General features: G+C 51.1%; 1 protein-coding gene across 1 annotated transcript in view; it reads right to left on the reverse strand.

Moving 5' to 3' along the window:
- Positions 1 to 26,533, reverse strand: part of LOC146197746 (2-oxoglutarate and iron-dependent oxygenase domain-containing protein 2-like) — a 49,268-nt gene that overhangs the window by 16,182 nt on the left and 6,553 nt on the right. The window contains exons 3-4 of the mRNA XM_084596513.1: positions 11,478 to 11,597; positions 10,642 to 10,729 (exon numbers count right to left, since the gene is read on the reverse strand). Coding sequence (XP_084452639.1) covers positions 10,642 to 10,729; positions 11,478 to 11,597 — 208 coding nt within the window. The remainder of the gene's footprint in view (positions 1 to 10,641; positions 10,730 to 11,477; positions 11,598 to 26,533) is intronic.

A 26,533-nucleotide genomic window follows, 5' to 3' on the forward strand; every position in this document is an offset into this window, starting at 1 on the left:
TCGGCGCCGGTATCCACAAGTGCGGTCACATCACAACTGTCGGCGGTTACAAAAATTTCCCCGGAAACAATGCGTTCGCAGCACGTCGGTAAGTTTATCGGATCGGGTCGTCGCCGCTCGGGCCGTCGCGTCAAATCGTCGGGTGGAGGCTGTTTAATCTGAAACGTAGCGGCGGCCCCACCCCCGGAGGTCGCCGTGTTTAGTTTTCCCGGTGAGGGGACGTGCCTCTGAATTGCCCAGAGGAAGAGTACCGAGTGGGCGAAGCAAAACGCTTCGGAGATGTCGATCGCGACCGCCGTTGTGGTGACGTTGGCTGCATCTCGTTAGCAGCCAGGTACTCCTCAATCTCCTGTGGTCTTTCGCCATAGCGGGGTCGAGGCGCGTTTGGTGGAAATCCTCTCAGGCCTATTCTCCGGTATGGGCAATTGCGAAGAATGTGACCAGGTTCGCCGCAGTGATCACAGAGCGGCCGTCTGTTGGGCGTGCGCCACAAGTGCGCCTTGCTGATAGCAGGACGCTGGTATTGCTGTGGCTCGACGGGGCGCAGATCTTGTTGCTGCTCGACGGGGCGCATGTAGCGAGGCGGTGGTCCGACAACGGGACTGAATGGATTTGGCTCGGGAGCAGGTCGACGTAAGACATCACTATAAGTCATGATGCATGGCTCCGGTTGTGGTGCTGGTGGTGGCTGCACCGCTCGCCGAATTTCATCACGGATGACGTCCACGGTAGAATAATTATTTGCAGAGGGAGCATTCAAGTGGAGGTTTTGCAGCTCTTCGCGTACAATGCTCCTCACAAGCTCCCGCAATGCCTCGCCGCTGGCTGCTGGCACGGACGAGCAGCAGGGTGTGGCCGCTACGCTTGCCTGGCGGCCGTATTGGGTACTCCGTTCCTGCAGGGAACGTTCCATGCTGGTAGCTTCTCTCGCGAAATCTGCGACAGTTCTTGGGGGGTCGCGAATGAGGCCAGCGAACAACTGCTCCTTCACCCCGCGCATGAGGTACCGTACCTTCGTTGCCTCAGGCATGGTAGGGTCGGCCCGATTGAAAAGCCGCATCATGTCCTCGACAAACATGGCCACACTCTCATTTGACTGTTGAGACCTTGAACGGATTGCAATCTCTGCATTTTCTTTGCGTGCACTTGAGCTGAATGTTGTAAGTAACTCACGGCGAAAGGCTGCCCAGTTGACAAAGGACGCCTCGTGGTTCTCGAACCACGTCTTGGCCGAGTCTTGCAGCGCGAAGTACACATTCATTAGCTTCCGCTCGTCGTCCCATTGGTTAAATGCAGCCACACGGTCAAAACTGGCCAACCAGTCTTCCACATCCTCTAACCGGTCACCATGAAATGATGGCGGTGATCGCGGTGCGAGAAGGACGAACGGTGGGGCGTTGCTGGAAGGCTGGCTTGTCTGGCTGCTCGTCGTGGATGTCATGGTTCGTAGCGGGGTGGACAGCGGTTCAAACTCAGGTTGTAGGCCTCGCAGGCGACGGCTGGCTTTATGGACAGGAGTCGCGTCCACGCGTTGATGAGCAGCGTCACTGACGTCTTCGGGGGCAACGTACATGGGATCTTATCCTGCACAATCCACCAAATGTCACCAACACACGTAGCAAGCAGCACAGCAACCGAGCTGGCCCTTTTTAATTAAGCGAAAACTCGAGAGAGAGACGAGGATGACGCTTAGCCACGTGCCAAGACATTCGGCCACTTGGTGGCGCCAGAAGATGGTCAGCGGTGTGGCAATATACATTAACGACTTGCCTTCCACAGTAATGTCTACCATACGCCTTTTCGCGGACGATTGTGTAATATACCGCCCTATAACTAACACCGACGACACTGCTGTCCTTCAAAATGATAGCATACACCAATGGTGCTCAACGTGGCTAATGTCTCTAAACACTACAAAGACAGTACTACTTTCTTTCCATCGCCGCCGAAATTATACTCCGCATGCTTATAAAATTAATGGTTCTGCCGTTACTTCCACTAACTCTTTTAAATACCTTGGTATTAACCTCACTAGCGATTTATCATGGACGTACCACGTCAACCACATAATAAATTCATCTAACCGAACAATTGGCTACCTTCGTCGTAATCTACGCATGGCTCCTTCTTCCTTAAAACTGTTAACTTACAAAACACTTGTGCGACCTAAACTTGAATACGCTAGTGCTATCTTTGATCCTCATCAAACTAACCTTACCACAGCTCTTGAATCTGTACAGAACCGTGCTACTCGCTTTATCCTATCAAACTACTCAAGATATTCTAGCATATCTGCATTAAAGCTTCAACTTCAACTTCCTTCTCTCGCTTCCCGTCGCCAAATTTCACGCCTCTGCCTTTATCACAAGTTCTTTCATAGTTCACCTCGTGACAGCCAGCTCATCCAACCTGTACGTCGACCATCCCGCACAGGCCATTCTAACAGCGTCATCCCGCATCGTGCCCGCACTACCACATTCCAGAAGTCTTTTTTCGTGCACACAGCTCGCGACTGGAATGACCTTCCCAGCAGCCTTGCCCTAATCTCCGACCCTGCTCATTTCAAGACTGCCATCGAAGAAGCCTCATCATCTTTGTAATCACTTCACAAAAACCATTGTTAACCGCCGTTCAAGTGCCCACCCCTCATGTAATGTCCCATCTGGGGGCCCTTGAGGTTCTAATAAATAAATAAATAAATAAAATAAATAAAGGAAGGACCACGGCACTGACGCAGCGAAGATAATCATAGAAAAGTTGCTTAAGCCACAACTTGTCAACGCAGGAAAAATAGTAATTGATCAAGCTGTAAAGAAGACAAAGAACGAAAAACGCTGCGGCATCGCCATCACCATCGCTTGTCTCCAGCGCCCATCTCTCGCGGTGAAGCTGTGCCCTGCGGCTGGCAATTCGACCTTCTGTGCCCGAATTACTGGCAGCGCTAGACGCTCAAAACAACTATTAAATCCACATTCCACTTGGTGGAGGTCAATCTGAGGTTCCCTGTATCCATCCCTGAAACTTCGCCGCAGAACGTTGACTACCCCAATGACGAAGCCGACTTCATTGCCCCTACCTCCTCCCGTCACCTGCACAGGTGCGCTTCGTCAACGGGACCCCGCTACCTTCAGTGGAAGCAGCGATGACGACGTCGACGATTGGCTGACCACTTACGAACGGGTCAGCCGTCACAATAAGTGGGACGACAATCGTAAGCTCAATAATGTCATATTTTACTTGAGCGACGTCGCTAATCTGTGGTTTCGAAACCACGAGTCGGACTTCACCACCTGGGCGAATTTCAAGACCAAATTTTCTGATGTCTTTGGCCGCCCCGCCGTCTGAAAACTCCGCGCGGAACAGCGTCTTCGGTCGCGACTGCAGCTGCCCGGTGAAACGTTCACCAGTTACATTGAGGACATTGTTGATCTGTGTCGTCGCGTTGACCCGACCATGACCGAGGCCGTTAAGATACGTCATGTCTTCATAGGAATTGATGAAGGCGCTTTCAACATGCTCACCGCGAAAGGCCCCACTATGGTCAAGGAAATCTACGACCTCTGTCAAAGCTACGACGAGCTCCGGAAGGAGCGTGTTTTGATTCGCCAGCCTCATGCATCACTCGCTGAACTAGCCGCGGAGAAGGAGTCATCTAGCCTCTCTGAAGACATCAAGGCTTTTGTACGCCAGGAGGCCGCGCGACAACTGTCCCTGCAGCCATATGATAAGGAGTCGTCACCAACTGGCCTTGTTTCGGAGCTTCGCCGTGCAATCCAGCAGCATGTATCTGAAGTCGTCCCTAATCCTGTTCCTCAATCAGCTCCGGTCACACCCTCAATGCCGTTCCCCACGCCCACAATTTCATCGTCCGGCGTTGCGCCACTGAGCTATGCTCCAGCATTCGCGCCGGCTCCTCCTCAAGTATTGCGTCTCACGTATGCCGAAGTTACTTCAAGTCCACCTCCTGAGCCAGCATATGCCTATGTTTCGCCCCCCATGTAGTCGGCACCAACAGCTTTTGCTCCCCCGTTGCTTCAGACACGATCTCCATGACGCACTTCAGACAACAGGCCTATTTGCTACCACTGCGGCATCCCTGGGCACACTACACGCTACTGCCGGCGCCGAATAACTCCGGTCACACCCTCAATGCCGTTCCCCACGCCCACAATTTCATCGTCCGGCGTTGCGCCACTGAGCTACGCTCCAGCATTCGCGCCGGCTCCTCCTCAAGTATTGCGTCTCACGTATGCCGAAGTTACTTCAAGTCCACCTCCTGAGCCAGCATATGCCTATGCTTCGCCCCCCATGCAGTCGGCACCAACAGCTTTTGCTCCCCCCTTGCTTCATGCACGATCTCCATGGCGCACTTCAGACAACAGGCCTATTTAATTGCTACCACTGCGGCATCCTGGGCACACTACACGCTACTGCCGGCGCCGAATAAATATGGCGTTTGCTGCACGGCCTGCGCCACCTTATTTGGCCCCCCAGTTTCCATTCCCATCGGGTCCTCCAACAGCACCCCCTGATCCTCCGGACTTCCTCCCTCGTCGTTCGCCATCACCACGTCGCCGCTCCATTTCGCCAATGCGCCGACGACTCACTACCCAGCCGGAAAGCTAACCGCCGCAGTTTGCGAGGCATGAACTGCGTATTCGACAGAATTTCAAAGTCCTCGTCTTAATCCCGCGAATGTTATCCCTGTCATCGTTGACGGTGTTCATACTCTTGCGCTCGTCGACACCGGTGCCGCTGTATCAGTTATCAGCCAAAAACTCTGCCGCTCCATCCGAAAGGTGACTACGCCTCACGAGGGACTATCGCTTCGTACAGCATCCACTCACAGTATACAGCCAACAGCTATCTGCACTGCTCGCGTCATCATTGCTGCAGCCTTGTACATCATCGAATTCGCCGTTTTCCTCACATGTTCTCATGACGTCATTCTCGGCTGCGATTTCCTGTCCCAGCATCATGCTATCATTGACTGCTCCAGTCCTGAAGTAGTGCTCATTGAATCGAGTGATGCACCGTCTGATGCCCTGCTCCACGAGCCGTGTCCTCCTCGTAACTCAAGACTATGACACAACCATCCCACCCGTTAGCGCTGTTCTAGTTCCCCTCACTGCCTCTTTTACCACCGCCGCGACAGTCCTCTTTGTGCCCTCTAACGTTGTCTGCCGCCGCCGCCACTTACCGCTGCCGTTTGTCGTCCTTGACATGAACAACGGCGCTAGCACACTTCTGGTAGCCAATCCTCTTGCGCCTCCCGCTATGTTGATCGAAGGGGAGTGCCTCGGCCGCATCGAGCCCGTGGACCTTCTGTTCGCCTTTTATGATGTGTCATTCCCTGTTTGCCAAGTTGACGCCTTGACCCCAACTTGTGTGGCTTCCGATTCGCTACAGCGGGGCCTTTTTGACCATTCTGTGGACAGCGCTCTAGAGCCGCGCCACCGCGAGCAACTTCTTGACCTACACCAATTCCGCTCCTCCTTCGACATCCCGCAATCTTCCTTGGGCCGCACGACGACCGTTTCCCACCTCATCGACACTGGCGCTCATCCACATCTCCATCAGCGGCCATATCGTGTGTCCCCGACTGAGCGCCGTGTTATTGCCCAACAAGTCGATGACATGCTGCAACGCAGAGTAATTAGACAATCCTGTAGCCCATGGTCGTCACCTGTGGTCCTAGTTAAAAAGAAGGATGGCTCCATACGATTTTGTGTTGATTATCGCCGCCTCAACAAAATTACTCGTCGTGATGTGTACCCCCTCCCACAAATCGACGATGCCCTAGACTGCTTGCAAGGCGCAGAATTCTTTTCCTCACTCGATTTACGCTCCGGGTATTGGCAGGTGCCCATTGCAGAGGCGGATCGTGCTAAGGCCGCCTTTATTACTCCAGACGGACTATACGAATTTAATGTTATGTCATTCGGACTCTGTAACGCCCCAGCCACATTTGAAGGAATGATGGACACTGTACTGCGCGGCCTGAAATGGAACATCTGTTTATGCTACCTCGATGATATCGTCGTTTTTTCAACCGACTTCCCGACCCACCTGACTCGACTTCGCCAGGTCTTCACCTGCCTAACCCGCGCCGGTCTTCAACTGAACCTCAAAAAGTGCCGCTTCGGTGCCCGCCAGCTCACAATACTCGGACATGTGTGTAAAGATGGAGTTCTGCCTGATCCTGAGAAGCTGCGCGCCTTCGCTAACTTTCCGAAACCGACTACTTTGAAACAACTGCGAAGCTTCGTGGGCCTCTGTTCGTACTTTCGTCGTTTTGTTCTGAATTTCGCAACCATCATAGCCCCCCTTGCACTGCTCTTGAAAGACACCCCTAACCTCTCCTCTTGGTCGCCAGCCTGCGATGATGCATTCGCGACACTGCGCAATGTTCTGACGTCACCGCCAACCCTTCGCCATTATGACCCTACTGCACCTACAGAACTTCACACCGATGCCAGTGGTGTCGGCCTCGGAGCCGCCCTCGCCCAGCGCAAGCCGTGCTCTTACCAAAGCACAGTTCAACTACTCCGTTACCGAAAAGGAGTGCTTAGCAATCGTGTGGGCTGTAACAAAGTTCCGCCCTTACTTATACGGCCACTCCTTCGAGGTAGTTACAGATCATCACGCTCTCTGCTGGCTCGCGTCTCTCAAGGATCCGTCTGGCCGTCTCGGGCGCTGGGCTCTCAGGCTTCAGGAATACGACATCCGTGTAGTGTACCGCTCTGGCCGCAAGCACTCTGACGCCGACGCTCTTTCTCGGTCACCGGTGCGCTCCCCTAACTCATCGTCCCCTCCTCAAGCATCCTTGTCAGCACTCACCATTAAAGTTATGCCTTTCGAGCAACGACAAGATCCTTGGGTTTCTAACTTGCTAGATATCCTTGGCACTACTTCCGCGGCTACGCATCCTCGGGCACTCCGCCGACAGGCCTCCCATTTCACCATTCGGGACGGTCTTCTCTACCGAAGGAACTATACAACTCAAACGGCAGAACGTGGCTTGTCATTCCGCGCCACCTCCGCTCCGAGGTTTGTGCCCACCATCACACTGACCCGCAAAGCGCTCATGCCGGCGTCCTGAAAACGTATGATCGAATTCGTCAGAGGAACTACTGGCGGGGAATGTACAATTTCGTACGTCGCTACATTCGCTCTTGTACCGCCGGTCAACAACGCAAGATTTCTCGCCACCCCGCTGGTCCTCTCCAGCCTTTACCGTGTCCAGCTCGCCCGTTTGATCGTGTGGGAATCGACCTTTATGGTCCGCTACCATGTAGTGCCGCTGGTAATCGATGGGTCATCGTCGTCATCGACCACCTGACCCGTTACGCCGAGACTGCTGCACTTCCCGAGGCGACAGCCCGAGAGGTAGCCCATTTTCTTCTGCACCACTTCATTCTTCGACACGGCGCCCCTCGCGAGCTACTGAGTGATAGAGGTCGTGTCTTTCTTTCCGAAGTAGTCCAAGAGCTCCTGTCGTCTTGCAAATCGATACATCGGGCTACAACTGCGTTCCACCCGCAAACAAACGGCCTCACGGAGCGCTTCAACCGTACGTTTGGGGACATGCTCGCAATGTATGTTACATCTGAATCTGGAAGCTCCAACTGGGACCAGGCACTGCCATTCGTAACGTTCGCGTACAACACTGCCACCCAAGCAACAACTGGTTTTTCGCCCTTCTTTCTCTTATACGGCCGTGAACCATCTTGTACTCTGGACACAACTTTTCCATACCATCCAGATGCCTCTGAGTATAGTGCTTTGTCAGATATTGTACAGAAGGCCAAGGAATGCCGTCAGCTAGCTCGCACGTTTACCTCCAACACTCAAGGCTATCGCAAAGATCAGCATGATAGCGATACCCCAGCTGCTCCCACTTTCCTGACCGACAGCTTCGTTTGGCTATGCGTTCCTGCCACCAACAAGCTAGAAACCAAATACCACGGACCTTATCGCGTCTTGGAATGCCCATCCCCTGTGAACTACGTCATCGAGCCAGTCACCCCTTCTTCCGACCACCGCCGTCGCGGCCGCGAGGTTGTCCGCGTTAGCCGCCTCGAGCCATATTACAACCCTCTGGTCGTCTCTTCTCTCTGAGTCGCCAGGATGGCGACTTCTTCACGTGGGGGAAATGTAAAGAAGACAAAGAACGAAAAACGCTGCGGCATCGCCATCATCATCGCTTGTCTCCGGCGCCCATCTCTCTCGCGCTGAAGCTGTGCCCTGCGGCCGGCAATTCGACCCTGCTGTGCCCGAATTACTGGCAGCGCTAGACGTTCAAACCAACTATTTAATCCACATTTCAAAGCAGCTTACCAGAAAAAAAAAAAAAGAACTGCTGAACAAGATAGGAACTGCGTGTTTAGTCTGGCGAGTTGTATTGCGAATGAAAAACTACGCAAGTAGTCATCATGTAGTAATTGAACTTTGTAAATAACGAAATGTTTGTGGGCACTTCTTGATTGTACTTGCCCATATTGTTTTTCTCTTTGTCCACCTCATCAGTTTTATAAATAAACATGTCTTTTTTAAATTGCTCATGATATTTGCCTTGTAATTTAGTTCATAAAGTTGCTAGTATCATTACAACCGGCGGAGGTTTAGTGCCAAAAACGTTCTTAGAAGTTTCGCGTATCATTGAAAGTCAATGAAAAATTACTAACTAATGTGGCAGGCGTGTATGATACAACCGTATTAACCGCCCTGTGCCATTATAATATAGTGTAATCATAAATCGTTTGAATTAACCCACTTGCTCGGCTTGGCCCTGAGTAAACATTAAAAATAAAAGCATTGCACCCAGTCTGTAGCATACGCAAACAAGTGAAAACAAGAAATAAGTTGCAACTCGCGTGATGAGGTGCCTGAACGCATGTGCCACGATTACCCTTCACTTCTATCGAACTTGCGTGCTTACGATCTTTCAAGGCCGATCTTTAAAACCGTGCGAGAAAAAAAAAATAGTTATCGTGACATATGCGTCCAAGTCAGCAATAATCTTGCGGCTAGTGGAGAAATCATTTATAGAATTGTATTCATGCGATGGATGTTTATGTAAGCCGCCACATTCGTAAAGACTATGTTTAGCGAGTTAACGAACTCGCAAATGCACGGCATGTATATAAAGACTGACAAAAAAAACCGGAACCGCAGCAGAGAGCGCTGCATTCATGCTTCGGCCAGGCATGCAACTTCGGGTCGTCGCTTCCTAACTTTGGGCCTCATATTATTAGTATGTTAACAAAAGCGAAATTTTTGGCTACCGTCTGGTCCGTGGCATTTTAAAGCTGGCAGCTCGACTGTGGTTCAAACGCAAGCTGAGGAAACTCGTGTTTTATAGTTTGCGCCAAGCTCCGCGGAACACTTGATTACACTTGATGCGTCGCGAGCGCCGCGGTGCGGCGAAAGACTCTGCCACGCCCCTTTTCGGCCGACAAACGTGCGCGCGGCGGTGATCTCGGAGGCCATGGCCTGATACAACCATCAAACATCTTGCTCCGCCCCCTGTCACATCGCACGGCAGACTGGTGGCGGCACCCAGTCGAAGCCGTCGTCGACCGCCATCAGTATGCGGGACCAACCACAAAAGATCTCGAGGTAATTCGTTGCAGTTACGGCGAAAAAGGCTTTCGCCTCTCACCACTTTAGACAGTCAAAGCGACCCCTGAATTTTTGTCAGTAAGCCTCTCTTTTGTAAATATTTGTAAATAAGTTTTCTGTATCTTGTGTTTGTGTCATCTGAAGTTACTCTTCGCCGTGTTACTTTAAATTCGTCGTCCTTCGTCTCATTGTACGCGCGCGCGCCCGCGCGTGTGTGTGTGCGTGTGTGTGTGTGTGTGTGTGTGTGTGTGTGTGTGTGTGTGTGTGTGTGTGTGTGTGTGTGTGTGTGTGTGTGTGTGTGTGTGTGTGTGTGTGTGTGTGTGTGTGTGTGTGTGTGTGTGTGTGTGTGTGTGTGTGTGTGTGTGTGTGTGTGTGTGTGTGTGTGTGTGTGTGTGTGTGTGTGTGTGTGTGTGTGTGTGTGTGTGTGTGTGTGTGTGTGTGTGTGTGTGTGTGTGTGTGTGTGTGTGTGTGTGTGTGTGTGTGTGTGTGTGTGTGTGAACTACACGTCGCCATCCAAATCAACGTCCATCTTGAAAAGGTGCAGAAGAATTGAAAACAACAAAGAAACTGATATTTTACTGGCATCATAGGAGAAATTTGGTAGGAAAAAATGCCCTTAATTGTTCTGTACATGTGTAGTGATCAACTGATCTTTCTGATGGTCTATGGGGAAACGGGTTAGAAATAGCCGTCGCCGTAGGGCAACGGACACGAAATCTGGGTGTCGCGGGTTCGGATCCCACTGGTGGCATATGGTTGTTTTTCTTTTACTTTCGAACTAATTATCTCAATAGTTAATTATTACTTCGCATAGTTCAACAACGACGACAAAAATCGGCACCTCCTACACTTTCCTTGGTGTCAGTGGCTGTTGGCTGCCTTCTTATGTATACACAGTATCTTAACCTCTATTTGCTCTGTGTTGCCACAATGCGGCATTGGTTACACCCCATCACATCGTTCTTGCCTTGGAGAGTAACGCTCCAGGCGCTTTTAAGAAAAGAAACAACAATTCACCTGCCGAGACTACCCAGGACGGTGGCAGCGATGCCGGTGACTTGACAGTCTTCGCTATTCGCACGAACTCCGGGTCCAGGTACGACTCCTGAGTGGTAAGGGGCGATATGATCGTTTCCCTCTCTCGGAGCACCTCATGAAGGTGGCTCAAAGAGCATGAGAAGGAACCCACAAATGATGGGGGAATAAACGACAGGGTGGTTGGGCTACCACGAATTATCGTGCACAGTTAGCCTTGATTTTGCGTGCTTTATCTTGACTGGCATTACCTTTGTTGACATATTACACGATGCCGAAGTCGGCAGGAGCCCCGCTTTAATCAAGCGCGTCTTACTCGGGGGGTCCCATCTAAAAAACGTGCTACCCAAGTTGCAGTCAACTGGAACATGACATGTGGTCTCGTGACGTCACACAGGCACGAGGCTTAAGCCAAACACGCAGATGCCTAACGCTAACCAACAAAAAAGATCGGCTCTCCGCTTAGTGTCTAGTGGCATACAGCTGTCCAAGCGTGCCAGCGCCTTTCGCATGGATATCAATTGGTGAACGCGAATAACTGAAATGGTCGCTTAGGCCAAAGTGTCATAATTATGACGCATTCACTGTATTGACAGCATTTACACTGTACACTCCATCTTATCTACTCCATACAGATTAACGCACATCTGGTTTTCTAATGCAGTATTCTTCCGGCGAGACTCCACAGTTCATAAATGATGCGTACAAATTGATAAGACTTGTAGAGATAGCGGCAGCGCGCACTCACCAACCGCGCCAACACAACGTGAAGCAGGAACCTGCAGCTTTGAAATAAGAAGAGAAGAATAACGACGCACCTTGAAGTCGTACACTTCGGCGTCGAGGGGTATGTAGCACATTCCAAACTCGTCCTCGGAGTTCCGGCTGCGTCTCGCCGCCTCCACGTCATTCACCCGTGAGGATACCATGTCTTCAATCTGCATTCACAGGTGAGGATGCTGTGATCTCAACGCCAAGAGACCACAGCTAAAAGCAGGATGCAGTCAGTGGAAATTGTAAATTGGTTTATAGGAAAGGAAAGGCGCAGTATCTGTTACCCTCCGCGGACGGTGGGAGAGAAAAAAAAGAGGTGTCATAGTGGAGGGTCACAGATCAACTCTGGTGTCACGAAATCGGCGCTCATTGTTGTTAAGCCAGCGCGTTGTTGTTGTTGCGACTTAAGGAAGAAGGAAAAGAAAGTGCATGGGCCTGCTGCTGGCTCTGCCCTACTGAAAAAATTGTATGAGGCAATAACCTCACATTTTCTCGCAGAACCTCGCTCAATTCGCATAAGAAATCACCTACAAATCGCGTATAATTGCATATCTCATAGTTTCTTGTACATTATCATAAAGTGTGCGAAATATTTTGTGATAATGAAGTCCACCGTATGAGAGTCTATGCGATTAGGTGAGATTTTTTTAGGTTATTGCCCGGTAGAACTTGTGGTTTTTCAGTAGGGTGTAGCTGAGCCACCTCCACTGCCTCGTGCGGACAGAAGAGAAATTGATTTATTGATTTACAGGAAGGGAAAAGCGTGGTAACTGTCCCACTTGTTTTCTGTGGACACCTCAACCGCGCCGTAAGGGAGGGGAGGAAGGTGGGAGTGAAAGTGGAAAGAGAGAAAGAGGAGCCGTAGTGGATGGCTGCGGAGTAATTTCGACCACGTGGGGATCTTTAACGTGCGCTGACATCGCACAGCACACGGACGCCTCTTCGTTTCGCCTCCATCGAAACGCAGCCGCTGAGGTCGGGTTCGAACCCGGGTACTCCGGCACAGTAGTCGGGCGTCTTACCACCACCCCGGCGGGGTGGGCAGAAGAGAAAATAGAAAAGAAAGAAAAGAAGAGGGAGAGAAAGACGCGCGCCGCAACAGCTGTCGTCCACCACCAAAGCGGTGGCGGGTGCAGTGACGGCCTACAACAGATAAAACTCGGTGGCAGGCTAGCCCCCGCCGCAAGCGGCGGTGACCTATACCTGTCACAGCCCCATCAGGACCAGGAGCAGCCACCCACCATCCCTCTCCCCCTCCTCCTCCGCTGCCTGATTGATTGATTTATAGGAAGAAAAAGGCGCGGTAACTGTCTCACTTGTTATCTCTGGAAACCTCAACCGCGCCGTAAGGGAAGGGAGGAAGGTGGAAGTGAAAGTGGAAAGGGGGGAAGAGGAGCCGTAGTGGAGGGCTACAGAGTAATTCGACCACCTGGGGATCTTTAACGTGCGCTGACATCGCACAGCACACGGACGCCTCTTTGTTTCGCCTCCATCGAAACGCAGCCGTCGAGGTCGGGGTCGAACCCGGGTACTCCGGCACAGTAATCAGGCGTCTTACCAGCCTCCTCCGCTGCCTGATTGATTGATTTATAGGAAGGGAAAGACGCGGTAACTGTCTCACTTGTTTTCTGTGGACACCTCAACCGCGCCGTAAGAGAAGGGAGGAAGGTGGAGTGAAAGTGGAAAGAGAGAAAGAGGAGCCGTAATGGAGGGCTACGGAGTAATTTCTACCACCTGGGGATCTACGTATGCTGATCCTCCGCTGCCTCATGCGGACAAAAGAGAAAATAGAAAGGAAAAAAATCTCTTCTGTCCGCATGAGGCAGCAGAGGGGAATGAAAAAGAAGAGGCAGAGAAAGACGCGCGTCGCAACAGCCGTCGTCCACCACCGAAATGGTAGCGGATGTTGTTGTGGCTGTAGGAAGAAGGAAACGAAAATGCACGGGCCTGCTACTGGCTCTGTAGCTGAGCCACCTCCGCTGCCTCGTGCGGACAGAAAAGAAAATAGAGAAGGAAAAGGAGAGGGAGAGAAAGACGCGTGCCGCAACAACAGCCGTCGTCCACCACCGAAGCAGTGGCGGGTGCAATGACGGCCTACAACAGATAAATTTGGTGGCAGGCTAGCCCACGCCGCAAGCAGCGGTGACCTACCTGTCTCAGCCCCATCAGGGCCAGGATCAGCCACCCTTCACCACCTATGCAATTTGGCGCGGGGACACCCCCTACCAAGCGACTGGAAAACGGCTCTGGTAACCTTTATTCCTAAATCAGGCAAACCAATTGACACAGATAACCTCCGCCCCATCTCTCTCACCTCCTGTGTTGGCAGACTAATGGAGTCGATGGTGTGGAACCGGCTATCTGAATATCTTGAAGAAAAACATGTATTCGCGGACACCATATGTTCGGATTCCGCCCACACAGATCTGCTCAGGATGTCCTCCTGCAACTCAATCGGGAAGTCCTTGACCCACTCGAATGCCCCCATAATGACCGGGTAGTACTCGCCTTAGATCTCAAAGGAGAATTTGATAACGTAACACACGAGATCATACTCACTAACCTAAGCCAGACCGACTGTAGCCTCAACACATTCCAATACATAAAGCAATTTCTCACGGATCGTCAATCCTACATTCGCATCCAAGATAATGAGCATGGTCCTTACCTACTCGGCAAGCGGGGAACCCCCCAAGGCGCGGTATTTTCCCCGCTGCTCTTCAATTTGGCTATGATGCACCTGCCTGCCCAGCTCGATGGTATCACTGGTGTGCAGCACGCCCTGTATGCCGATGACATCACCCTGTGGGCCACGCATGGCAGCATAGGGGACATTGAAACCAGCCTGCAAACAGCGGCGACGATAGTAGACCGCTACGCCCGCCGCTGTGGTCTTCAGTGTTCCCCACAAAAATCGGAATTTGTGCACCTCCGCCCCTCGCCAAAGTGCACAACTCAAATCACTCTTTCTTTAGACAGTGGTCCCATACACGAAGCTGCCGAGATACGGGTACTCGGACTTTACATTCACGAACAAAGACGGTCAGGCACAACATTGGCCAAACTCCGTAAGGTGGGGGACCAGGTGGTCCGCATGGTCCGCCGGGTTTCAAACAAACGCGGGGGGTTACGAAGTAAAGATGCCTTGCGGCTGGCAAACGCCTTCGTGACCAGTCGGATTCTCTATTCGACACCTTATCTCCACCTACGGAAGCAAGAGGAGGATGCCCTTGAGGTCATCCATCACAAAATTATTAAGCGTGCCCTAGACCTCCCCATCACTACTTCAAACAGCCGTCTTATGGCCCTTGGGGTGGTGAATACTTTCCGGGAGCTCCGGGAGGCGCACCTTACAAATCAGTGCACGCGTTTATCACAAACGGAGTCGGGTTGCCGCCTTCTTGCTCGACTCCGTATCGAACACACCACTCTCATGGAAGACAAGTTTCGCATCCCAGAACTGTGGAGACGCGCCCTCTGTGTGCGACCTCTTCCAGCCAATATGTCACACGAAGATCATAATGTTCGGCGCCTTGCACAAGCGGAAGCCCTAGCCCGACATTATGGCAACAAAACTGATGTATACTACGTGGACGCCTCCGGCCCTCACCATGGGGGATGGTACACGGCCACTGTAGTTCACAACAGCAAAACGGTTAACGGTCTCACCTTCAGAGCCCAAAGTACAACACACGCAGAAGAGGTGGCGATTGCTCTCGCGGCCTCACACTTAGATTCAAAATACATAATTACCGACTCGCGAGGAGTCTGTCGGAACGTCAGACAAGGCTGGACTCCCTTACTAGCCTATACGGACCCCGCACTCCGTTACCTTATATGGGCCCCTGCTCATCAGGGTTTGGCAGGAAACGAGGCAGCAGACGCAGCCGCCCGCGCGCTCTCTCGCCGGGCTGTTTTCTCCTCCCCACCCGATCAGGAACCCGATTTTAATCCAGCCTACACCTTCAAAGATATCACGATGTACTATCAGAATTGTCATCGCCTTTACCCCAGCCCATGTGAAGGCCTCAAAAAGGCGGATGAGCGGCTCCTTCTCCGCCTTTTCACCAATACATTGCTGTGCCCGGTAGCACTAAAACATTTTGACCCCTGCTTTAGTGACAGCTGCCCACACTGCGGAGCGGTGTCTTTTGACATCTATCACATGGTGTGGGCCTGCCCCTCTAATCCGGCTGTTCCCCCCATCCCCAACCCAACACGGGAGGACTGGGAGGCGATCCTGCTCGGCTGCCACGACTTACAGGCCCAACAAGCCTTAGTCGGGCGCGCCCGGGCGGCGGCAACCACCACTGGGGTCCCAAACTAGGGACCTCCACCTAGTGCATGCTTGTAAGGACCGGTCCCATATGGGCCGATCCGAACATACCTCCAGGCCCTTGTATAGGTAATAAATGTTCTTACCACCACCACCACCACCTCCCGTCCTAGTGGGTGCGATGACGGCCTACAACAGATAGAAATTCGGTGGCAGGCTAGCCCCCGCCGCAAACGGCGGTGACCTACCAGTCCCAGCCCCGTAGGGCCGGGAGCAACCACCCTTAAGCCAGCGCGGAGCGAAGCAAGCCCGCGCGGCGTCTGCGTCGAACATGGACGTCGAACGTTCGACCGGCGGCATTCCAGAAACGCCCTTCCCCGCGCAAGGAGAGCGCGTGGCCTTGCACGCATCGGCTTCACCCCCTTCTCATCACTGGGCGACGACTCTCATCAAGCCGGAAGATGCGAGTCGTCTCAAGGTTCGGCCGCGCCTAACCAATGACGTGCGGCTCGATGGGAAAAAAAGGGAACGCTTCAACTAGCGAAGTGTATGTGCGCGCCAGCCTTGGCGCGTCGTAACAGACAGACGCGGCGCGCACTATTTATTGAGGTCGCGTCACTTGTGTGAGTCAGCCAGTGCTTGAGCTACTATTGCAGCGAGTTCGCAAGTGGTACTGTTCAGGTCCCAGGGTTCAGTGACCCGCTGCTGGCGAGCCCACAGATCTGCGAGGGAGCGGCGCTCGCCATACTTAAGGCGGCCACATAATGACTCTCCAGGCAACAGTGCCCGGTGAACAATTTGGTGTTTAGTTATTTGACTCTCTCGTGTATTGCTCAGTGTTGTAAAGCCTCTGTGTTACTGAAGGCCTCTTTAGTTGCATGCTTAGCATTGCCTTTATGCGAACCTCTCATCTGTGCATTTTAACGCGGTAGCGTTAAGGGCCCCGTGTCGCAGAAAAGTCGGTGCCGTCGTCGGCGGCCGCCGTCCCGCGTCGTCCGGCGTTGGCCGTGAGCGAAAAATCCCAGAAGCATTATAAATAAAAACGAGTAGGAAAAAAACTTATGCTGAGGCTTAGCCTAGGTTAAGCCTAGTCAGATGCGAAGCATATTGGTGGCTAGGCTTGGAAATGCACGGTTTTTCCTTGGTTAAACTCGGAAATACACGGTTTTTCTTGGTTAAACTCGGCAATAGCATGACTCGTTCATCTCGAAAATGCGGTAGTATAAATGTGTTACCGACACACAACGAACATGACGAACCCCGGGCCAACGCTGATCGATTACCACTACGCGAATATGCACGCGTACCAAAAGCTCTTAGAACATCGACGTGCTGAAGGGATCAACGATTATGAATTTCGCTTCTCATTCCAACGGGCAGCCCTGTCTTCAGGAGGCATCTCAACCCCGTGTGTGCCTAGCAGAAGTTGTTGTTGTGGCTGTAGGAAGAAGGAAAAGAAAATGCACGGGCCTGCTACTGGCTATGTAGCTGAGTCACCTCCGCTGCCTCGTGCAGATAGAAGAGAATATAGAGAAGAAAGAAAAGGAAGAGGGAAAGAAAGACGCGCGCCGCAACAACAGCCGTCGTCCACCACCAGCGGTGGCGTGTGCAATGACGGCCTAGAACAGATAAAAGTCCGGCGCCAGGCTAGCCCCCGCCGTAAGCGGCGGTGACCTACCTGTACAAACCCCATCAGGGGAGAAGTTGTTGTTGTGGCTGTAGGAAAAAGAAAAGGAAAATGCACAGGCCTGCTACTTACTCTGTAGCTGAGCCACCTCCGCTGCCTCGTGCAGACAGAATAGAATATAGAGAAGAAAAGGAAGAGGGAAAAAAAAGACGCGCGCCGCAACAACAGCCGTCGTCCACCACCAGCGGTGGCGTGTGCAATGACGGCCTAGATAAATAAATAAACCATGCTTTTATACCGCAATTTCTTGGATGTGTTATTATTTTCCATCATGTATTGCTTGTTGTTTCGCCCATAATTAGTTAGTCTTTTCTTATTCTAACTCCCTTACACAATGCCCATCAGGGCCTGTAAGGTTCAATAAATAAATAGAACAGATAAAAATTCGGCGCCAGGCTAGCCCCCGCCGCAAGCGGCGGTGACCCACCTGTACCAACCCCATCAGGGGAGCCACCTCCGCTGCCTCGTGCAGACAGAAGAGAAAATAGAGAAGAAAGAAAATGAAGAGGGAAAGAAAGACGCGCGCCGCAACAACAGCCGTCGTCCACCACCAGCGGTGGCGTGTGCAATGACGGCCTACAACAGATAAAAATTCGGCGCCAGGCTAGCCCTCGCCGCAAGCGGCGGTGACCAACCTGTACCAGCCCCATTAGGGGAGAGCTCTGCATACGCACCCCCTTATATACCGCCGCTCCGGCATCACGTGTTCACTACAGCGCACCTAACGGTAGAGGTGGGAAGCGCATTGGTAGCGACGCCGCGCTCGACCGCGCGAGCCGGCGGCCCATCTCTCCTCTGCTCTGACGTCACGCATCACGTGGTACTCCTTGGTAGCGACGCCGTGCTCGACGGTCTCTCCTCTGTCGTGACGTCACGCATCACGTGATTCTCCTTGGTGGCGACGCCGCGCTCGACGGTGCGAGATGCAGCCCGGTCCCTCCTCTGTCGTGACGTCACGCATCACGTGGTAGGTCATGAAATGTCAATGGTGGAGACACCGCCGCGCTCGAGGAGCTGAGGCTTAGCTCTAGTAATATGCTTCGCATAAAATCGCCGACCTGAGGAATCGAACGTGGGTCGCCGGGGTGCGAGACAAGCACGCTAACCACTCCACCACGCCAGCTAGATGGTTTGAAATGGACAAAGGAGCGTCTATTGATTGCGGTGTTGTCTCAGAAATGTCCCTTAGAAAATGGTATTGTGGCGTATAATAATGTTTATGAGCACGTAAATTACAGAATTACAGAACACGCCGTAAAGCGAGTGGCTTTTCCGCTGTACTTCCTCTTCGCTTGGCGTACACGTAGCGCCATCATGCGTGTGGCGCACGGAATAAGATAGCGCATGGCCTCCGAGATCTTCATCGCACCGGCTCGTATCGGCAACGATGTTGCCGACGAACTACGACTGCAACTTGAGGCCCGTGCGTTTCGGCAAGGTGGCTGGCAGCGCTTCTACGTCATCATCATCGTCATCAGCCTGATTATACCCACTGCAGGGCGAAGGCCTCTCTCATATTTCTCCACTTAACCCGGTTCTGTGCTAGCTGCATCCACTTGACCCCTGCGAACTTCTTAATCTCATCCGCCCACCTAACTTGCCGCCCCCTGCTACGCTTTCCTTCCCTTGGAATCTAGTTTGTTACCCTCTACGTCCCGGAAGGATTAATAAATAAAAATGAGTACAGAAAGTTGCTCTATATAGGAATTCGAAACAGAGTCTCCCCTCTCAGTGCACGCATCAGCCGCATTGTAAGCGAAGGAACGCTTGTACGCGCGAACTGGAGCCGAAAGGTTCTCTCGCAGATGCCGCTAGGGGAAGCGATGATGTCACCGCTAGGGCATGAAGCGTCGGAACATGAGCTCGCTCTTGAGAGACGTGTAATGAAAGCGGTTGCGTCTACCAGGCTCCGCCGGGGTGGTGCAGTGGTAAGACGCCCAACTACTGTGCCCGAGTACCCGGATTCGAACCCGACCTCGGCGGCTGCGTTTCGATGGAGGCGAAACGAAGAGGCGTCCGTGTGCTGTGCGATGTCAGCGCACGTCAAAGATCCCCAGGTAGTCGAAATTACTCCGTAGTCCTCCACTACGGCTCCTCTTTCTGTCTTTCCACTTTCACTCCCACCTTCCTCCCTTCAATTACGGTGCTGTTGAGGTGTCTACAGAAAACAAGTGAGACAGTTACCGCGCGTTTCCCTTCCTATATAAATAAATCAGTTGCGTCTACCAGTGCCGGGCGCACTGCGGTGTCTCTTGTGCTATCGCGTTCCATTCTTAAAGCATCCTCCAAATTTTTGAGTGTTCGTGTGAGTTTCTCTGTATCGTATCTTGCTGCGTATAAAGTTTGTTTGTTTGTTACTTCTGACTGCGACTTTTACTCTGGCTTGAACCGGGAAGCTGGGCACCAAATGGGTACCCCTTTCTATCACTACAAGGTATTTAACTTCCGGCTGAGCTTGCCACGCAAGTCGAGGGCATCTCCGTTGAGACCGGAACCGCTACCCCAATCCATTCTAAGAGTGTCTGGGAGTGTGCGCTGGCGCATCATTAATAACACTATAATTATTAACGGGTGACAATTATCCTCGGAGTCCCGGCTGCGTCCTGCCGCCTCCACGTCGTTCACCCGTGAAGACACGATGTCTTCAAGCTGCATGCGCTGGCGAGGATTCTGTGATTTCAACGCCAAGAGACCACAGCTAAAAGCAGGCTGCAGGCGGTAGTGGAAATTGTAAACTGATTTTAGGACAGGACAGGAGAAGTATCTGTCACGCTCCGCGGAAGGTGGGAGAAAGAAAAATAGAGGTGTCATACTGGGGGGCTACATAACAACTCTGGCCACCTAAGAATCTGTAGTGGGCTCGGCGGCCCAGCTTGACTGGTCCGACTCAAATGTCTCCACTTCTTCATTCCGCAGTTCACCGCCTTTTGCTGGTCCCCGGTGCTAACTGTCCTCAGGGTGATGTCTGCCTGCGCAACATCGACTGCCAACCCACTGCTGGTGCTCCTTTCTGAGCACTTCCATTGCACCACGGACCAGCCGCTGGAAATTAATGCTTCATCGACAGCCGAATGCGCATCCTGGCTGACGCCTGCAGACATGCTGCCATCGTCATATCATTATCCGCTTCTGTGGCTGCAGGCATCGTTATCTCCAACAGCTAGCGCCCCCTTGTATGAATCCGCCTATATAATCCCTGACCAAAAAACATCGCAACGCTTAGTGGGCTCGGTGGGAGCACAGCTGGAATGTCTTCATTCCGCAGGTACTGAATCGCATTTATGCTATGCTAAGTTCACGATTGTTCGCGTATGCTATTGAAAATATTATTGCTCTCTGGAGACGTGAAAATGAATCCTGGGCCTCCCTCGATCCTGGGCCTCCCTCGACTCGGCGGCTGCGTTTCGATGGAGGCGAAACGAAGTGGCGTCCGTGTGCTGTGCGATGTCAGCTCACGTTAAAGATCCCCAGGTGGTCGAAATTACTCCGTAGCCCTCCACTACGGCCCCCCTTTCTCTCTATCCACTTTCACTCCCACCTTCATCCCTTCCCTTACGGCGCGGTTCAGGTGTCCACAGAGCAAGTGTGACAGATACTGCGCCTTTCCCTTCCTATGAACCAACCAACCAACCTCGATTCCGTTATTGATATTCTTGCTGCTCCTTTACAATCCGGGCAGTCAACTGTATACTTGCGCAATTAAGCACCATCAGATGTACTCTTGCTGATCATGAGAGAACATTTGCAGACCTAAACTTACGAAGATGGAGTTCGACTTCTGAACTCTGATTTGACTCCTCGATTCGATAACGTGCAGATATTGCTACTAATTACTCCGAGAAAATGTCCACACTGACTGCTCGCATTGATGACCTTGAAAACGGGTCTCGGCGGAACAACTTGCTGTTTTACGGACTTGAGGATGCGCAAACTGAAAGCTGGAGTGAATCCGAGAGTATGATAATTGAACTCTGTCAGGATAAGCTAAGTGTGATCCTACAAAGTCTGTGCATTGAACGAGCACATCGGCTAAGTGCTTTTAAAAATGAACGGAACCGTCCCATAATTGTCCAATTTTTCTATTTTAAGGACAAAGAGCAAAATTCATCAACATGTAGTAAGTTCAAATCAACTTAGCAGCCGTTAGCAAAGATTTTCCCCTATGCATTCGACTCGCCGGAAACGCCTTGTTGAATTCGCCAAATCTAATCATTTCACCTTCAAGCTTCGCTACGATAAACTAGTTTCTGGTGACATTAGTTATAATCATGCATCTCAGAAAGTGGTTGAGAGTAACCCGCAGTAACTATTGGTGGCACCCGCTAATTATTATCAAAATAACAATTTGTCCTTTTTTTACACTAACATTCGCAGCGTAATACCGAAATGCGACTACTTATGTAACTTAATCAACTCTTCATCTAGCAAGATGGCGCTGCTAACGGAAACTGCGTTAAATGCTTCCACATTAGATACCGAAATCCTGCCCAACCTATCTGATTTCGAAATATTCCGGAAAAACAGGCCAGACGGCAGCCGCGGCGACGGTGTGCTCATCGCAGCCAAGTGCGTCTTAAATTGCTCAATCGTGAACATTACAACCCTATCCTTTCCTTGAGGGCTCATAAGTGTCTGTTACCGTCCACCTGGTGTTGACAGCTCATTCAAAACCCATTTCGATGACACGTAGGATATGCGGCCATGCTTCCTTTCCTTGAGTGCTCATATGTGTCTGCAATCGTCCACCTAGTGTTGCCAGTTCATTCAAAACCCATTTAGATGACGCGTAGGATATGCGGCCACGCTTCCTTTCCTGGAGTGCTCATGGGTGTCTGCAATCGTCCACCTAGTGTTGCCAGTTCATTCAAAACCCATTTCGATGACGCGTAGGATATTCGGCCATGCTTCCTTTCCTGGAGTGCTCACAGGTGTCTGCAGTCGTCCACCTAGTGTTGCCAGTTCATTCAAAACCCATTTCGATGGCGCGTAGGATATGCGGCCATGCTTCCTTTCCTTGAGTGCTCATAGGTGTCTGCAATCGTACACCTAGTGTTGCCAGTTCATTCAAAACCCATTTCGATGACGGGTAGAATATGCGGCCATGATTCCTTTCCTGGAGTGCTCATAGGTGTCTGCAATAGTCCACCTAGTGTTGCCAGTTCATTCAAAACCCATTTTGATGACGCGTAGGATATGCGGCCAGGCTTCCTTTCCTGGAGTGCTCACAGGTGTCTGCAATCGTCCACCTAGTGTTGCCAGTTCATTCAAAACCCATTTCGATGACGCGTAGGATATGCGGCCGCGCTTCCTTTCCTGGAGTGCTCATAGGTGTCTGCAATCGTCCACCTAGTGTTCCCAGTTCATTCAAAACCCATTTCGATGACGCGTAGAATATGCGGCCATGATTCCTTTCCTGGAGTGCTCATATGTGTCTGCAATCGTCCACCTGGTGTTGACAGCTCATTCAAAACCCATTTCGATGACACGTAGGATATGCGGCCATGCTTCCTTTCCTTGAGTGCTCATATGCGTCTGCAATCGTCCACCTAGTGTTGCCAGTTCATTCAAAACCCATTTCGATGACGCGTAGGATATACGGCCACGCTTCCTTTCCTGGAGTGCTCATCGGTGTCTGCAATCGTCCACCTAGTGTTGCCAGTTCATTCAAAACCCATTTCGATGACGCGTAGGATATTCGGCCATGCTTCCTTTCCTGGAGTGCTCACAGGTGTCTGCAGTCGTCCACATAGTGTTGCCAGTTCATTCAAAACCCATTTCGATGACACGTAGGATATGCGGCCATGCTTCCTTTCCTTGAGTGCTCATAGGTGTCTGCAATCGTCCACCTAGTGTTGCCAGTTCATTCAAAACCCATTTCGATGACGTGTAGGATATGCGGCCATGATTCCTTTCCTGGAGTGCTCATAAGTTTCTGTTATCGTCCACCTGATGTCGAGAGCTCATTCAAAACCCATTTCGATGACGCGTAGGATATGCGGCCATGCTTCCTTTCCTTGAGTGCTCATAGGTGTCTGCAATCGTCCACCTAGTGTTGCCAGTTCATTCAAAACCCATTTCGATGACGCGTAGGATATTCGGCCATGCTTCCTTTCCTGGAGTGCTCACAGGTGTCTGCAGTCGTCCACCTAGTGTTGCCAGTTCATTCAAAACCCATTTCGATGACGCGTAGGATACAATGCCATGATTCCTTTCCTGGAGTGCTCATAGGTGTCTGCAATCGTCCACCTAGTGTTGCCAGTTCATTCAAAACCCATTTCGATGACGCGTAGAATATGCGGCCATGATTCCTTTCCTTGAGTGCTCATAGGTGTCTGCAATCGTCCACCTAGTGTTGCCAGTTCATTCAAAACCCATTTCGATGACGCGTAGGATATACGGCCACGCTTCCTTTCCTGGAGTGCTCATCGGTGTCTGCAATCGTCCACCTAGTGTTGCCAGTTCATTCAAAACCCATTTCGATGACGCGTAGGATATTCGGCCATGCTTCCTTTCCTGGAGTGCTCACAGGTGTCTGCAGTCGTCCACATAGTGTTGCCAGTTCATTCAAAACCCATTTCGATGACGCGTAGGATATGCGGCCATGCTTCCTTTCCTTGAGTGCTCATAGGTGTCTGCAATCGTCCACTTAGTTCATTCAAAGCACATTTCGATGACGCGAATAATCTACCCCAATACCCCTATTCTGCTCTTCGGCGACTAACTTTCCGTCAATAGGTTGGAATAATTCAGCTTGTAACCTAACAAAACCTAATGACACAAGTAACTTTTTTGACACACGTCTTACCTTCGGCCTATCACAAATTGTTACAGAACCCACGCGTATGACTCATCATTCATCTAACATTCTTGATCTTGTACTGACATTCCACCCTGATGGTTTCTCTCCCCTTTCATACATTTCTGGCCTCAACGATTACGTCGTGGATCACGCCACCTTCAAACTTTTCAAAGAGCACCAAGTCTAAGAAGGTGCTAACTCTATACGACAAAGTTGATTAACCAAGCTTTAATCATGATCTTGCCACCTTTTATATCACTTTTGCCTCTACTTATCATAAGCGTTGCACTGAATCTAATATATATATATATATATATATATATATATATATATATATATATATATATATATATATATATATATATATATATATATATATATATATATATATATATTTATATATATATATATATATATATACCTTGCTTGCCATCTCGACCTTGCCGTCGCGACCTTGCCGTCTCGACGGCAAGGTCGAGACGGGAAAGCAAGGGATGCCGTGTCTGGCGTTTTACTCCGATGACAAAGCCCAGGCGCCCGCCCGCTCACCGGCGGGCGCCTGGGCTTTCTTCCACGGAAGGCTCACAATATATATATATATATATATATATATATATATATATATATATATATATATATATATATATATATATATATATATATATATATATATATATATATATATATATATATATATATATATATATATTGTCACGGACAACAGGGCTAGACGTGACAGACGACGGGACGAAGCTGTACCAGTAGGCAAAAGTTCGGCGCACAGCACGCGAGTCAACTTCAGTGTCCTCTTCTTCCAGGGGCAGCAAGAACATGGGGACACCAGGTGGCATTACTCCTCCTCTTAAAAAAAGAGAAATAAGGGACGGAGCGCGAGGTAAGGTGTCCTACGCGACAACGAAACAAGCGCATAGCGCACTACCGCGTGAAATAGGGCTTCATGCGGACGACGTGCACGACCTCGGAACGTGGTTGCCGACGCGAAGGCTGCACAGTACCCACTGGAAGAACCTCGTATGTTACTTCCGTGAGTCGGCGCAGAACTTCGTAAGGTCTGAAGTAACGGGGAAATGAGTTTATCACACAAGCCGGGCCGACGCACCGGGGTCCACACCCAAACTTTCTCTCCGGGATGGTAGGCGACGTGTCGATGACGGAGGTTGTAGCGGCGTGCATCCGTGCCCTGCTGTTGCTGAATGTGAATGCGGGCAAGTTGACGTTAAAGTCCCTGACGTGCTTCCTCAGCGCGCTGAGCAAACTGCTCGGCGTCTGGCGTGAGTGGATGATCATCTGTGCAGCTCTGAAGCATAGCATCCAACCTCGTCTGAACGTCACGTCCGTAGACTAGGCGAAATGGTGTAAAACGCGTTGTCTCTTGGGTGGCCGTGTTGTAGGCATATGTGATGTAGGGGAGAATTTCATCCCAGTTTTTGTGCTGCGAGTCTATGTACATTGCGATCATGTCCGCGATGGTTTTGTTGAGTCTCTCCGTGAGGCCATTCGTCTGCGGGTGATATGCAGTAGTTTTTCGGTGGCTGGTATGACTAAGCTCGAGCATGTCGTGCATGAGCTGTGCCGTAAACGCGGTGCCTCGATCGGTTACGACTAGGGACGGTGCGCCATGACGCAACACGATTTGCTGCATAAAGAATTGAGCGACCTCAATTGATGTGCCCCGCGGCACTGCCTTGGTTTCCGCATAACGTGTGAGATAGTCGGTCTATATATATATATATATATATATATATATATATAGGCAGATCAATTAAGGGGAAATGAGGGTGCTCGTTATAATACATTAAGGAGAGAAGCCAACAGTCGGCGAGGCCAAGGAAAGCGTAGGGGATGTTACTTTCTCTTTTTTTTTAATATTTGCTTGGATAATCACAGAAATTAGTAATGTAATCTTGTTTAGGGGAAAGATAATTAAACACAAAGTAGCAGAAAAAACAACGTGCCGATGGTGGGATCCGAACCCACGACCTCCGAATATCGCGTCCGGTGCTCTTCCAACTGAGCTACATCGGCCGCTGTCCCTCCTGCTACTTGCTTGGGTATTTATGTTGTCTGTATACGAACCTTGAGAGTGTTCACCAGCGCCACCCTCAACCATAGCGGCGGACGTAGAACGTCCTTTGTTGCCGCCAGCGTCACGTAGAACGTGATCAAGAGCGAGGGCGAAAGCTGTGCTAGAACCCTCTTACGCTACCTATGGCTTCAAGGCTGCCAGAACCGAGACCCCCGTAACTACAAGCAGATCAATTAAGGGGAAATGAGGGTGCTCGTTATAATACATTAAGGAGAGAAGCCAACAGTCGGC

Source organism: Amblyomma maculatum, chromosome 3 (genome assembly GCF_055883805.1).
Source record: "Amblyomma maculatum isolate TAMU_Amacu chromosome 3, ASM5588380v1, whole genome shotgun sequence".
In the NCBI taxonomy this organism is placed as follows: Eukaryota; Metazoa; Arthropoda; class Arachnida; order Ixodida; family Ixodidae; genus Amblyomma; species Amblyomma maculatum.